Source organism: Pelophylax lessonae (genome assembly GCF_965119305.1).
Source record: "Pelophylax lessonae genome assembly, chromosome: 1".
Classification (NCBI taxonomy): Eukaryota; Metazoa; Chordata; class Amphibia; order Anura; family Ranidae; genus Pelophylax; species Pelophylax lessonae.
Genome location: NC_138768.1, coordinates 774,075,561 through 774,090,734, shown reverse-complemented (window position 1 = coordinate 774,090,734; position 15,174 = coordinate 774,075,561). Strand labels below are relative to the sequence as shown.

At 43.1% G+C, this 15,174-nt stretch overlaps 1 protein-coding gene across 1 annotated transcript; it reads right to left on the bottom strand.

Annotated features, from left to right (window-relative positions):
- Window positions 1-9,452: 9,452 nt before the first annotated feature.
- On the bottom strand, window positions 9,453-11,115 carry LOC309549462 (uncharacterized protein; the record flags this gene model as incomplete). Its single annotated transcript, XM_082249760.1, has 2 exons — window positions 9,453-10,529; window positions 10,963-11,115. The coding sequence occupies 2 exons, from the start codon at window positions 11,113-11,115 to the stop codon at window positions 9,453-9,455; spliced, it is 1,230 nt and encodes a 409-aa protein (XP_082105886.1).
- Window positions 11,116-15,174: the final 4,059 nt, after the last annotated feature.

The window sequence follows — 15,174 nt, the reverse complement described above, 5'->3', positions numbered from 1 at the left end:
CTTGTTATCGTAACATAATTTATTATAGTGGTTGGCAAGACAGTACCGTGATATTATTACAGGACCACATACACTATGTTATCAAAAAATTATGGACAAATCATTGAGTTCAGATGTTTCCAGTGATAGGTACTGCTTTTGCTGTAGAATACAAAACATTTTAGACCATTGTGCTATTCCAGTCTTGTGCACCAGTTTTGGGTAGGTATTATTCTGTGCCAGCCTGACTGTGCTCCCATGCACAAAGCCAGGTCCCAGGGGCATTACTATAGGCATAGCAGTCCACATTACAAGATAAACTATGGAGTATAGCGCTACCCCTGAAGGAGCCACTTGCTAATTTGGGTTCTCTGTTCTGTGCCTCAATTCCAAGAACAACCTCAGCCCCTTTGACACACCTGGTTGAGTGAAAGTCACTGCAAGTGTGTTCAACAACACACTTTTAACTTGGTTGTGAATTAGTACCAGGAAATAGACACAATACCATTTATTAGTAAATTAACTTAATATATTGGTTGTAAATGGTGGCCCGGATAACAAGGATAACTTTCCACAAATTTGTGGCAGTGCTGAATTGTAAGTCTGTTAACTTGCTGCATATTTTTATTGGCAAGTTGTTCACTTGCATAGTATTTGAAGCACAAGTTCTAGTTGACACTTTTCCAATTTGTAGAAAATTTTGTAGAAAATTAGCATAGTAAGTCTCTAGCAAGAGCAAAGGGGCAGTGGTGAGTCTACAGCAAGAGCTCTGCAAGTCTACAGCATGGAAATTCAGCCACAGTGACCCCTATGGTGGAATGACTATTGCACAACATACCTGAACCTGATGGTGCAGCAGACTTGCAAAATGTTTGCAAAGAAAGTTGATCTGGAGTCATGCAATGTGGACAATTGTGCAACAAACATGTGAAGCCTGACAAGTCAATAAATAGCTTAGCAAGTCATTGTTTAAACTTGCAACTCAATTGCTTGCTATCTGGGGGTTTAGGCATAAATTAGCACACAGAAAGTAGGTTCTGACACAGTCTACTAAACAGTATAATCACTATGTCAACGTAACCTATAATAGATTTTTGTACCACTAGACTGGCATCAACACATAAAACAGCAAAGTGAATGATAAGCAGTGCATATAAGCATTAACTGAAACATGAATAATAATACTATAACTAGTCTAGAGTGCACTGTAGGAGAATGGCTAGGATATGCTGCAATGTCCCCTCAGAGGTACCACTTAGCACAAGCAATAGGTGAAGGTCTGTGTGAAGCAGATGTAAAGGGGCAGTTTTTAGTCCTAACTCTTCAGCCAGCTAGCGTTGGGGTCCAGTGGTACCATAGGTGCACATGAGAATAGTACCAGTCAAACTTGAAGACAGCAATAGGGCAAATAGATGGCTGTATAGTCAGTTTCCAAATGGGTCAGTTTCTCCAGCAGCAGATAGCAAACCCCCACAGTAGCAGCTCACCAGCCCCAGTGATACTGCAGCTCACCAACCGGTCACACACAGCAATATTACACATTGATTGTTTAAAATGTAACAACTTTTTTAGTACCAAAGAACAATAAAAAAGGTTTAAAATTATCACATTAAAGTACGTACGTAGGTATTGCTGTTTCAGGATATGCCATGCCCTCAAAGATGTAATAGTAAAACAATTAAACAGAGTGTTAGGTAGTTGCAATATTGAAAAGCAGAGGGACTGCCACAACCAGGGTAGCTAATTGCAGCTCAGCTCGACATGTTTCATGGCTAAGCGCTTCCTCAGGAGCTGGTACAATGTCTAAATAGATAAAAACATGAAATCAATAGATAACAAAGTCCAACACATCAAGCGATCCAATGGCGGATGCGGGGGGCCCATCTAGGGGTGCTAATGAACACAAGAAATGTGAGTATATACAGTATCTCATAAAAGTGAGTACACCCCTCACATTTTTGTAATTATTTTATTATATCTTTTCATGTGACAACACTGAATAAATTACACTTTGCTACAATGTAAAGTAGTGAGTGTACAGCTTGTATAACAGTGTAAATTTGCTGTCCCCTCAAAATAACTCAACACACAGCAATTGATTTCTAAACCGCTGGCAACAAAACTGAGTGCATCCCTAAGTGAAAATGTCCAAATTGGCCCAAATTAGCCATTTTCCCTCCCCGGTGTCATGTGACTCATTAGTGTTACAGGGTCTCAGGTGTGAAAGTTGTGTTAAATTTGGTGTTATTGCTCTCACTCTCTCATACTGGTCACTGGAAGTTCAACATGGCACCTCATGGCAAAGACCTCTCTGAAAAAAAGAATTGTTGTTCTACATAAAGATGGCCTAGGCTATAAAAAGATTGCAAAGACCCTAAAACTGAGCTGCAGCATGGTGGCCAAGACCAAACAGCGGTTTAACAGGACAGGTTCCACTCAGAGCAGGCCTTGCCATGGTCGACAAAAGAAGTTGAGTGCACATGCTCAGCGTCATATCCAGAGGTTGTCTTTGGGAAATAGACATGTGAGTGCTGCCAGCATTGCTGTAGAGCTTGAAGGGGTGGGGGTTCAGCCTGTCAGTTCTTAGACCATACGCCGCACACTGCATCAAATTGGTCTCCATGGCTGGCGTCCCAGAATGAAGCCTCTTCTGAAGATGACTAAGGAGACTAAGGACATGGATTACTTGAACCATGTCCTGTGGTCTAATGAGGCCAAGATAAACGTATTTGGTTCAGATGGTGTCAAGCGTGTGTGGAGCCAACCAGGTGGGGAGTACAAAGACAAGTGTGTCTTGCCTACAGTCAAGCATGGTGGTGAGAGTGTCATGGCCTGTGGCTGCATGAGTGCTGCCGGCACCAGGAAACTACAGTACATGCCAATATGTACTGTGACATACTGCAGAAGAGTATGATCCCCTCCCTTCGGAGACTGGGCTGTAGGGCAGTATTCCACATGATAACGGCCCCAAACACACCTCCAAGATGACCACTGTTTTGCTAAAGAAGCTGAGGGTAAAGGTGATGGACCAAGCATGTCTCCAGACCTAAACCCTATTGAGCATCTGTGGGGAATCCTCAAACTAAAGGTTGAGGAGGGCAAGGTCTCTAACATCCACCAGCTCCATGATGTCCTCATGGAGGAATGGAAGAGGACTCCAGTGGCAACCTGTGAAGCTCCAGTGAACTCCATGCCCAAGAGGGTTAAGGCAGTGCTGGAAAATGTATCACTGCCCCCTAGAGGACTGCTGGATATAACACTTTCTAAATTCCCCTGGGTTACGCGTAGCAACAGCTTGCAGAAACGTATCATTCTAAGTACTTGGCTCAGTCAATGATCAGTCCAGGGGATGTTGTTTTGTAGTTTTATTTAGAACTTGGATAGGAGAAGGGATGAGTGGGATACTCCAACTAGTAACTATTCACAGTATTGAGGACATCTGACTTGAGAATGCTGCTTCACTGCTGCCACTGGAATGAAGGTAATTTAAGTGTTCCTACCTGTGATTATCTTCAGGGTTCTAACTTGGCACCCCCTTTCTCTCTTTCAGTGTAGCTGGCACCCGCCCACTGACTCCTACACTGTGGAGTGGTCCCCTTCCTGGGCAGACCCCGGGCACTGATGCCCCCAACTCCACCAGTCAGCTTATCTTGGACCTCCAGATTCAGCCACACACTCTGGTTCACCAGGCCGACCGCCTGTGACCACCGACCACTGCTACAGAAGAGGAGACAGCCGTCACCCTCCTTCTGGGACCTGGCTTCCCACCCAAAGACCCTGAGCACATGTGTCCTTGGCTTTATATACCCTGCCCCATAATGCACTGAGACAGCCAGTCTGTAGCAATCCCTGGGGCAGTAACAAAGCCTGTGTGTCACTGGCTGGGTTTCCTCCACTGTCCAACATGCCTCCCTATTGGACACAGTGGGGACAATCCCTTAGCCCAGATAAATCACACACTGGACACATGGAGCAGGCCTAAGAAGCAGGGAGCATGTGCATTTAGCCTGCTGCTCTGCTGTTAAGCAGACAGAGCCAAAACTACTCTGCCTACCTATCACCTATCTAGGAGAGTGCTACAAAAATAATGGTGGCCACACAAAATATTGACACTTTACACCCAATTTGGACATTTGCACTTAGGGCTGTACTCACTTTTGTTGCCAGTGGTTTAAACATTAATGGCTGTGTGTTGAGTTATTTTGAGGGAAATTTACACTGTTATACAAGCTGTACACTCAATACTTTACTTTGTAGAAAAGTGTCATTTCTTCAGTGTTTTCACGTGAAAAGATATAGTAAAATATTTACAAAAATGTGAGGAGTGTACTCACTTTTGTGAGGTACTTTATATATATTAGGGAGTAAATATACAGCCTCACTATTGGGCTATAATCAATATGCACTCACATGGTAAAGCGTAATTTCCAAGGGGACCGTCTTAAGGTGTGTACACACTTGAGGCTATGTTAAAATCTTTGAGGCAAAAAAATATAAGTCATGTCAAGAGGATAGTAATAGTGAAGGTATTGACTCCTAAGAATTATGTTGATATCATAGTGTAATAGAGTTGGGATTAAAGTAATTTGATGCAGTTACTTCTCACCTATATATAGATTATAAATAAAACTAGATCCTGGGTTCTATGTTCTCATTCTCATAATAAAACCACAGTCCTAGCATGAGCTCGATATTTGAGCAGCAGTTTATCAAACACACATTTTCAGGAAAAATAAAAAAAAAAACACTTTATTGAGTTTTAGTGCACAATATAATACCCAATTTTTTGGTAAAATATAAAAGATGATGTTACGCTGAGTAAATAGATACTTAAAATGTCATGCTTTTAAAATTGTGCATGCCCGTGGAATGGTAACAAACTGTGGTACATTAAATTATCAATAGTCGACACTTTAAAAGCCAGGATACCAGTTTAGTGTTAGTGTTAATAGTTGCCAGGATGTCTGGCACTAGAAGTGTTGCTCTTTGAAAAGTCCTTCATGCTGCATCTTTGGTGTTCTGTTTAAAAAGCGTACCAAAAACGTACTTCCCAGGTACCCAGGCACGGTTCACACTTTTTTTTCTTTCATTCTGTACTTCCTAGTGAAATCAATAGAATTATAAGCCATTATAAGCCAGGCCTGGTGAGAGCTCAGGGCAGTAGCTGCCATTTGTGTGAGGAACCCTGTCAGGGTAGCCATGTGTTCTTGAAGGAGACCGCGCCCCCCATGGTGGGGGGGCTCCTTGTCACTGTGAAGTGACTGTGAAGTCCGGACAACTACACATAACCTGAGGCAGCTAGTAAGTCCAGGGAACTGGAGGGAGTCCAGGAAGTCTCTGGAAGGGTGAGCAAGCTCGGGTTGCTGGAGAACCTGTCAGTGAGGTGCTGCAATTTACAAGGCTGAGCTAGGCTGAAGAGCTGGTGGTCTGAGGGCACAGTATTCAGGGCCGCTGATAGGGGGGGGACCACCAGCCCACTTGTAGGGGGCCCGAGCACACAGGGGGGCCCACACAGAGAGGGGGATTAGTGATGGACAACAAATACAGAAATCTTCCTCCAGCACCTGAAACTGATCTGTCCCTCTCCCTGCTATCAGCTTTTATCTGCTGAGAAAGAGACAGTTGTCCCTCACTAATCCCCCTCCCTGTGTGGGCCCCCTCCCAGCACAGGCTCTAATGGTATCTCTACTCTATGTTATATTTGTGTCTGCTAATAGTGATTTTGTTGTAATTTTATCTTTAATATTTTCTTGGGGGGGGGGGCTGCCATGTAGTCTGTACAGGGCCCCGCAAAATTTCTAACAGCAGCCCTGACAGTATTCATAACAGTCGTGGTGTGGAAGTGTAACCAGGTGGGTTATCATTTTCCTTAGTCCATGTATTTTTGATGTTGCATAACCCCTGCATGAAAACTTATGTTTATAGACTTTGTTTTCAACAAAATTGGGCTGTCATGTCTTTAAAAACCAATTTAGACTGATGCAAATCTCACTGAAAATGCACCTACCACACAAGCAAACAATACCCCAGATCACAATATATACTGTGTGTGTGTGTTTGTATTTATAAATATACACTATATTACCAAAAGTATTGGGACGCCTGCCTTTACACACACATAACCTTTAATGGCATCCCAGTCTTATGGCGCTTTTCCACTGCATAGAACCGTACCGGCTCGGCACGCTTTTGTGCTTTTCCACTGCGGTACCGCATGGTATAGGGTCGGAACGGTTCGGTACGGTACGGTATAGGTTTGCTTTTCCACTGCATGGAACCGAACGGTACGGCCCTGAAAAACAGTACCTACTCGATTGTGGTTCCAAGCGTACCGTACCGGTACTAAAATCCACAACCCCTCCCATGCAGCCTGATTGGTCCTCACTACAAGGCAGTGATTGGTCAATAAATCACTGTCATTGTTTATGCGACACCACTGCAGGGAGAAGCGTGTGTTGAGAGGCCATAGGATTGTGAGTAGATACAGAAGAGGTTCATGTTCTTTTATGTGGGGAGGGCGCACCATGTACCACCACTCAGGGGCACTGGCCTTAAAAAGTAGTAGCAGGTAATAAAACACCTCCTGTGTTCCAGCACACAGCAAAAGCCTGAAATGGCATTGTAGTGAGAAATGTGTTAACCCCCCAATGACCTGTCTGCTGTGTTATGTTCCAGGCTCAGCATTCTTCATTAAATGTGCTACAGCAAAAGTGACATAAAAATAAAGATACCCTATTGCTGACAAATGTTTCTCTGCCTGCTAAAAAAGAAGAAATGGCTCCTAGAAATGGCTCATGCAAAGGTCCCCCAAAATAAATAGCAGACCCCCCTTTTTTTTTTTTTTTAATGAAGCCATCATAGAAATGTAATTTATTGGCCAATTAAACACTTTTTTTGTGTCAGTCATTGCTCCTTTGCTGAATGTAATTTTTGCATTGGTACCAGTGCTCTGCCCCCATGCTATTTTTTTAAACCCCTTTGACTAGTAACCCATAAAATTAACATTTTAGTTCAATGGGGTCTTGACATCCATTCCCCTGTGCAATTCCCTTAACCCTGCTGGAACTGCACTGAACAGGTTAAAGATCTCAGGGTTGTGTTCTGTCAGACTGTACTGTCACACTGTACTCCACTGTCACACTGTACTGTCACACTGTACTCCACTGTCACACTGTATTCCACTGTACTGTCACACTGTATTCCACTGTCACACTGTATTCCACTGTCTCACTGTACTGTCACACTGTACTCCACTGTCACACTGTATTCCACTGTCTCACTGTACTGTCACACTGTACTCCACTGTCACACTGTACTGTCACACTGTATTCCACTGTCTCACTGTACTGTCACACTGTACTCCACTGTCACACTGTATTCCACTGTCTCACTGTACTGTCACACTGTACTCCACTGTCACACTGTATTCCACTGTCTCACTGTACTGTCACACTGTACTCCACTGTCACACTGTACTGTCACACTGTATTCCACTGTCACACTGTACTGTCACACTGTACTCCACTGTCTCACTGTACTGTCACACTGTACTGTCACACTGTACTCCACTGTCACACTGTATTCCACTGTCTCACTGTACTGTCACACTGTACTCCACTGTCACACTGTACTCCACTGTCACACTGTATTCCACTGTCTCACTGTACTGTCACACTGTACTCCACTGTCACACTGTACTGTCACACTGTATTTATAACAATTTTCACTGCTGCCATGGCTTGTGTCTAATCCCCAGATTGCCAACAGATTCGCTGCCAGACCAGAAGTGAGCCCAAAGGATGTCTGAAAATTGGTCAATGGAGGAGGTGCAGACATTCCTTTCATTGTTAGCTGAGGAGCGGATACAACGAGAGCTGGATGGGGCGACCAGGAATGAAAAAATCTTTCTTGAACTTTCTCAGCTGCTGGCCACACACGGCTACCACCGCACCTCTAAGCAGTGCAGGGACAAATTAAAAAAATTAAAAAGTGATTATAGAACTGTAAAGGACCACAACAGCCGGAGTGGTTCAAACCGGAAAAAATGGAAATGGTTTGAACAAATGGACGCTATTTACGGTAGTAGACCGGCAAGCAATGGAAGGGAGGGTGCCCTGGACTCATCTGCGGTGTTGTTGGAGAACACAGAAGATGGTAAGTGATCACAGTTGACCGTCTGTTTTAAAGCTTGCTTTTCCTGTGTGTGTGTGTGTATATATATATATATATATATATATATAAAATGTGTATTTATGATTTTGTTTTTTCTTTCAGATTTGTTAACTATTGATTCTTCTGCGCTTTCACCATGGAATGAGGACTCATCTTCACAAGTGGGTGCAGCAGTGTCGCCACCAGTACGACCACCAACACCAGCACGGACACCAACACCTTCAACCTCCGTCAACAGCGCAGCATCAGAGCGTGTTGTCTCAGGTATAATATATATATGTTCACACACACACACATACATCTATTGATTTTTTTTCCAAAACAACACTTTAATTTTTCTTCTTTTTTGTCCAGGCAAGAGGAAACGGAGCCAGGAGCATGCTGCTATTTTAAAAGACATGCAGGTGGCTGATATTGAGCAGCAGGAGCTTAACCGGGCACAGAGGGAGCGCCATGTACAAATGGCAATTGAGGAGGCCCGGCTAGCAAGGGAACAGGAAGCGGCCTTAAGGATGCAGGAAAATTCCCAAACGGCTGCATTCAACCAAGCCTTCCTCAATGTCATGGGTATGCTTGCACAGGCGCTGAGTGGCCGGCGAGACCAGAATTCTCAGCCATAACCCATGCAGTACATATTGCAAAAAAATACAAAAAAAAACAGTTTGCTACACCTTTTAGCGTTTTAATGTTTTATATTTTTACATTTTTGTACCTGGTTTTGTACAATAAAAATCCAAAACAGTGGACAAACATGTGTAGTTCATTGCTTTTAGATTAATTTAATATTGTATTTGAATGTACTGTAACAATTGCTACTGAAAGCATATTTACTATAAAAAAAAAAGGAAAGCAAAACATTATACACGTGGCAGGAGGTGACCAAAAAAAAATAAAAAATAAGATGTATACATATAATATTTGCATGTAAATATTTCTGCCCATTGATGTCTCATTTTTTTTTCCTTTTAAAACAAACTTTTTATTGTGGTATGGTGATTTGACAGTTCATCAGCACGGGAGGTGAGAAGGCTATCATCAGCACCGAGCATCGTTGCTGACCACACCACCTGCTACTGTACACATTCCTTCAGCTTACCAACTTGACATAGCAGGTATACAGTAGCAAGTGCTGTGGTCAGCAGCGATGCTCGGTGGTGATGATAAAGCCTTCTCACCTTCCGTGCTGATGATCGGTGAAATCACCATACCACAACCCCTTGAATAATTAAAGCACGTTAAAAGAAAAAAAAAAAGGGAAGCTAGACATACTTGGAACTATTTTTGCTATAGCTTGACAGGAGTCAACTATTCAAGTAACGCATCAGAGCCTCACGTACATCCCTGCCCTCTTCCTCTACAGCCTGTGCCAGTGCCACTACAGGCTCTGGTACAGAAGGTGAATCCCATGAACTCTCATAGGCTTCTCCATGACTCTCACAAAGGTTATGTAGTGCACAACAAGTCTGGACCATAGATTTCACAAGGTCAACTGCACAGTCATTTCTTTTCATAAGGCAACGCCATCTTCCTTTTAATCTACCAAAGGCATTTTCTACCACTACACGTGCTCTGGAGATTTTCATGTTGTACACCTGCTGTTCTGTTGTCAGCCGTCCAGTGTCACTGAATGGTTTTATGAGCCACTGCTGCAAGGGATAGGCAGAATCTCCTAGGATGTAGTAGCCAACATTCACACCACCAATGTTTCTAGTGTTAGTTGGTTTGTGTGTTCCACAAATTAACAGATCCCACAGTGTGGACAGTCTCAAAACCCGAGCATCATGCATGCTTCCAGGCAGCCCAGTAAAAACATTCCAGAAGAGTCCCTTTCCATCAACAACACCTTGAAGGATGATGGAGTGCCAGCCTTTACGGTTGAAATAGTCACAGTGATAGTCCTGTGGTGCTATGATGGGTATGTGAGATCCATCAATAGCACCAATGCACTGTGGAAGCCCCCACCTGTTCTCATTGTAGGCAGCTATTTCTTTAAACTTCTCCTGATCTGGAAAACGAATTTGTTCTGGTACCAACAAAATCTCTGCTGCTGCACAGAAATCATGGACACATCGACAAACAGTTGTTATGCTTACACCAAACAGATGTCCAACACTTCTGTACTCAGAGCCAGTTGCGAGCTTCCACAGTGCAATGGCTACTCTCTTCTTTAAAGGAACACAAACACGAAAGTTTGTGTCATGTCTTTCCATCACTGGACGCACTTTGTTGCACAAGTAGGCAAATGTTTCTTCTGACATTCGAAAGTTCTCCAGCCACTGAGTGTTTGTAAAATTGGGAACAATGACATCCCACCAATCAGAAGCTCGGTTTACAGTCCAAACAGAAGGTCTGTGGCGGCGACTTTGCAGCATAAGGATCTGAAATACACAGAATACTCATTTTAACAAATGATATCACACACACATATAACACACACACATACCACACACACACACACATACCACACACACACACATACCACACACACACATACCACACACACACATACCACACACACACATACCACACACACATACCACACACACACACACACATACCACACACACACACACATACCACACACACACATACCACACACACATAACACACACACACACACATACCACACACACATACCACACACACATAACACACACATACCACACACACATAACACACACATACCACACACACACACATACCACACACACATACCACACACACACATACCACACACACACACATACCACACACACACACATAACACGGCACTTGCAGTGGAAAAGTGCCAAAAACAGTGCTAAAGCTTACCCTTGTGCGCCGCTGAGCAAACCTGTCATCATCATCTTTACTTTGTTGTAGGAGTTCCCATACTCTCTTGTTTTTTTCTGCAGTATTTAGCTTTGCTGCCATCAGCCTCCTTTGTAAAAAGAGTCTTCGCCGAGTGGTGAAAAGAATCCACATGCCGAGAATCAGGAACACCATTCCCTCCATAGGCTCCATTGCTGTGTCTCCTTGCTGTGTCTCCTTAAGATGATGTCACGGCAGTAGAGGCGGTGCAACTACAGAGTAATCCTGCCCACAACTTATCAGTACTATACACAGTGGAAAAGCAAACCTATACCGTACCGTACCGAACCGTTCCGACACTATACCATGCGGTACTGCAGTGGAAAAGCAAACCGGGCCAAGCAGGGCCGAGTAGAGCCGAGCCGGTACGAGCCGGTACTTGCAGTGGAAAAGTGCCATTAGTCTGTAGTGTTCAATATTGAGTTGGCCCCCCCTTTGCAACTATAACAGCTTCAACTCTTCTGAGAAGGCTGTCCACAAGGTTTAGGAGTGTGTCTTTCAGGAGCACATTTGTAAGGTCAGGCACTGATGTGGATGAGAAGTCCTTTTCATCCTAAACGTGTTCTGTCGGGTTGACGTGCAGGCCAGTCAAGTTTCTCCACCCCAAACTCGCTCCTCCATGTCTTTATGGATCTTGCTTTGTACACTGGTACGTAGTAATGTTGGAACAGGAAGGGACAACCCCCAAACTGTTCCCACAAAGTAGGGAGCATAAAAAAGTCCAAAATGCCTTGGCATGTTGACGCCTTAAGAGTTCCCTTCACTGAAACTAAGGGGCCAAGCCCAGCCCCTGAAATACAACCCCACACCATAACCCCCCCCCCCCCCCTCTACCAAATGATTTGGACCAGTGCACAAAGGAAGGTCCATAAAGACATGGATAAGCGAGTTTGGGGTGGAGGAACTTGACTGGCCTGCACAGAATCCTGACCTCAACTCGAACACCTTTGAAATGAATTAGAGCGGAGACTGCTAGCCAGGACTTCTCTCCATCATCAGTGCCTGACCTCACAAATGTGCTTCTGGAAGAATGGTCAAACATTCCCATAAACACACTCCTAAACCTTGTGGACAGCCTTCCCGGAAGAGTTGAAGCTGTTATAGCTGCAAAGGGTGGGCAACTCAATATTCTTTTTTTTTTTTTTTTTAGGTTAAATTTTTATTGTATATTTCAGCAAGACAAGAAATCTTACAAAAAGGGAATAATGATACAATACTCAGAGGTATAACCTTTACCACTGTACAATCATAGCAGAATGAGTCACAGCATACTGCAAGGAAAAAACTTTAAATGAGAACAAAGTTTGTCCAGCATGCAATACAAGTATAGCAACTCGACCAAAAATATCTACCTATTAGGGGGGCCAACTCAATATTGAAACCTATGGACTAAAGCCTCGTACACACGATCAGATTATCGAACGATCTTGCGTCCGATTTGTGTTGCATGTTAGTCTCTTATGGAAAGTGAAGAGGTTACTTTCATACGATAATTCCCGTTCTACAGAATTCAACTTCAGAAGTGATGTCATGTGGTGAATTGTTTTGTATGTGTTCTTTTGTTTCTGAACATGCCTAGGCTTGCTCTTACGATTTTTTTCAGATGAAAACTGTACTAATTAAACGAAAATTGGACGTTGTGTTGACGAACTATAAAAATTTTATAGCCTGCACATCCCGATTTTGTCGTCTGAAAATTCTTAATCGGCTGTCGAAAGCACCATACTAACAATCCGAAAATCGGCAGATCGTTAGTCGGAAGAAATCAGCATCTCCATAAAGCTGGTCAGCAGGGGGAAGCATGAAGTGCTTTAGAACATCCTAGTAGAGGGCTACTTGCTGATTTTGGTCATCTGTGATTTATCAAGTCCAAAGTCAGTGCAGCCCTGTAGCAGGAAATTCTAGAGCACATCATGCTTCCCTCTGCTGACCAGCTTTATGGAGATGCTGATTTCATTTTCCACCAGGACTTGGCATCTGCCCACACTGCCAAACTACCAATACCTGGTTGAATGATCTTGGTATCACTGTGCTTGATTGGCCAGCAAACCCGCCTGACCTAAACCCCATAGACAATCTGTGGGATATTGTCAAGAGGAAGATGAGACATCAGACCCAATAATGCAGATGAGCTGAAAGCCGCTATCAAAGCAACCTGGGCTTCCATAACACCTCAGCAGTGCCACAGGCTGATCGCCTCCATGCTATGCCGCATTGATGCAGTAATTCATGCAAAAGGAGCCTCAAACCAAGTATTGAGTGCATACTATACTGTACATGGACATGCTTTTCAGTAAGCCAAAATTTCTGTATTAAAAAAAACTTTTTTTTTATTGGTTTTATGTAATATTCTTATTTTCTGAAATACTGAATTTAGGGTTTTCACTAGCTTTAAGCCATAATCATCAAAATTAAAAGAAAAAAAATGCTTGAAATACATTACTCCTGTGTGTAGCGCATCTATATAAAATACACGAGTTTCACTTTTTGAATTAAATTACTGAAAAAAATAACTTTTTGATGGTATTCTGATTTTATGAGATGCACCTTTTTTTATGGGGGAAAAATGATTTAATCCCCTGCAAATTTTGTACGTTTTCACACTTACAAATACAGTAAATAAGAATCTATAATTGTTATCATAAAGTAGGTGTATTTTAAATGTTAGAGACAGATATCAACCAAAAACCCAGAAAAAACACATGATACAAATGTTTAAATTGAGTTGCAGTTTATTGAGTAAAATAAGTACGGGAAAATAAGTATATGTGACGTATAAGACGTATAAGGCGAATACGACGACCCCTAATTTTCCAATTAAAACATACGTCTTGGGCTATACTCGTTGTATAAGACTACCCCCCTTCAAAGGCAACACCATTTAAAAACATCAGATTTTATTTAAATAATTTTTTAATTAAAATGGTTGACTTACTGGTACTTAAAACACTTCAAAATGCTTTAAGTTTACTTCTTCATGCTGGTGGAGCCATGATGGGGTCTTGTCTAGCAGCTGTTTTGTTTGTCAGACCGATGGATGTGCGGTAATACTGTATGTACCGTAGCTTCGACTACATACAGTATACCGTGCTGTGCCAATCACAGCGAGCAATGTATTCTATTTATAAATGCAAAGCCAGCTCGGATTGGCTGAGTCAAAGGATGTAACATCATCAGCCCGCCTCTCTGACTCTTTGTATTTATTAATAGAACACATTACTTGCCATGATTGGGTCAGTGCGGTATACTGTATGTAGCCGAAGTTACGGTACATGCAGTATTACTGCACATTCAGTGGGCTGACAGATTAGGGACCTTCGTTTTGGGCCAGCTTGGCCCAAATTAACTATGTAAAGTAATCCTAAACCTGGAGTTCTCTTAAGGTTCACATTTTATACTCCACGTATAAGACAACCCCCCAATTTTTAGGGGAAGTTTTTAAGGTAATGTAGCCTGGTCACAAGGCTAGTGTAGTTCAGACTGTTGTTTTGTTAATAAAGTTTATAAAGTATTGACTTGTGAATTATGGGAGATGTAGTTTTGGGAGGAGCAAGGACCATAGACTGCCCGTGTGATTGGATTCTTCTCCCGGGGAGCAGTGTGACGTGAGCAGCCTGCTGGGAGTGTCTTTATAAAGGGGGGCGGGACCAACACTCGCTCTCTTGCACCGAGGACAGCGTGCTGTGAGGAGGGATCAAGCTGCGGAGGACACCGGAGTCAGAGTGAGCGGTTTGTGTAAGAATCTCGGTAGTGTGACGGAGTGGAAGGGCGCCCTGAGAAGCTGTGAGTGTCGCAACACAGAGCAGGACGTTGCTGGAGTAGATTGTGGAACAGAGTTCATCACATTGGGTGAGAGAAATCCAACTTAAAGTAACTACTATACGTCTAGACCGAGCCAGGCCGGGACTGTAGAACTGTTCTAGCAGAAGGCCATAGTAAATCTAATGATCGCCACAGGACACTGTAGCTCCACATAGTGCGTGGCGGATCAGAAGGCCTTGCCCCTCTTTCCCAGTACTAAATTGATTGCCAACTGTGGAGTACAGAAAGCTAACTTCTCCCTTTTCTGTTTGGATTACTATTACTGGTTATTACCGTGGGGATTACAGTTAATTAATCACCTTTACTGTGGATTACAAATACTTTCTTTGGATTGGCTGAGGACACCCTTGC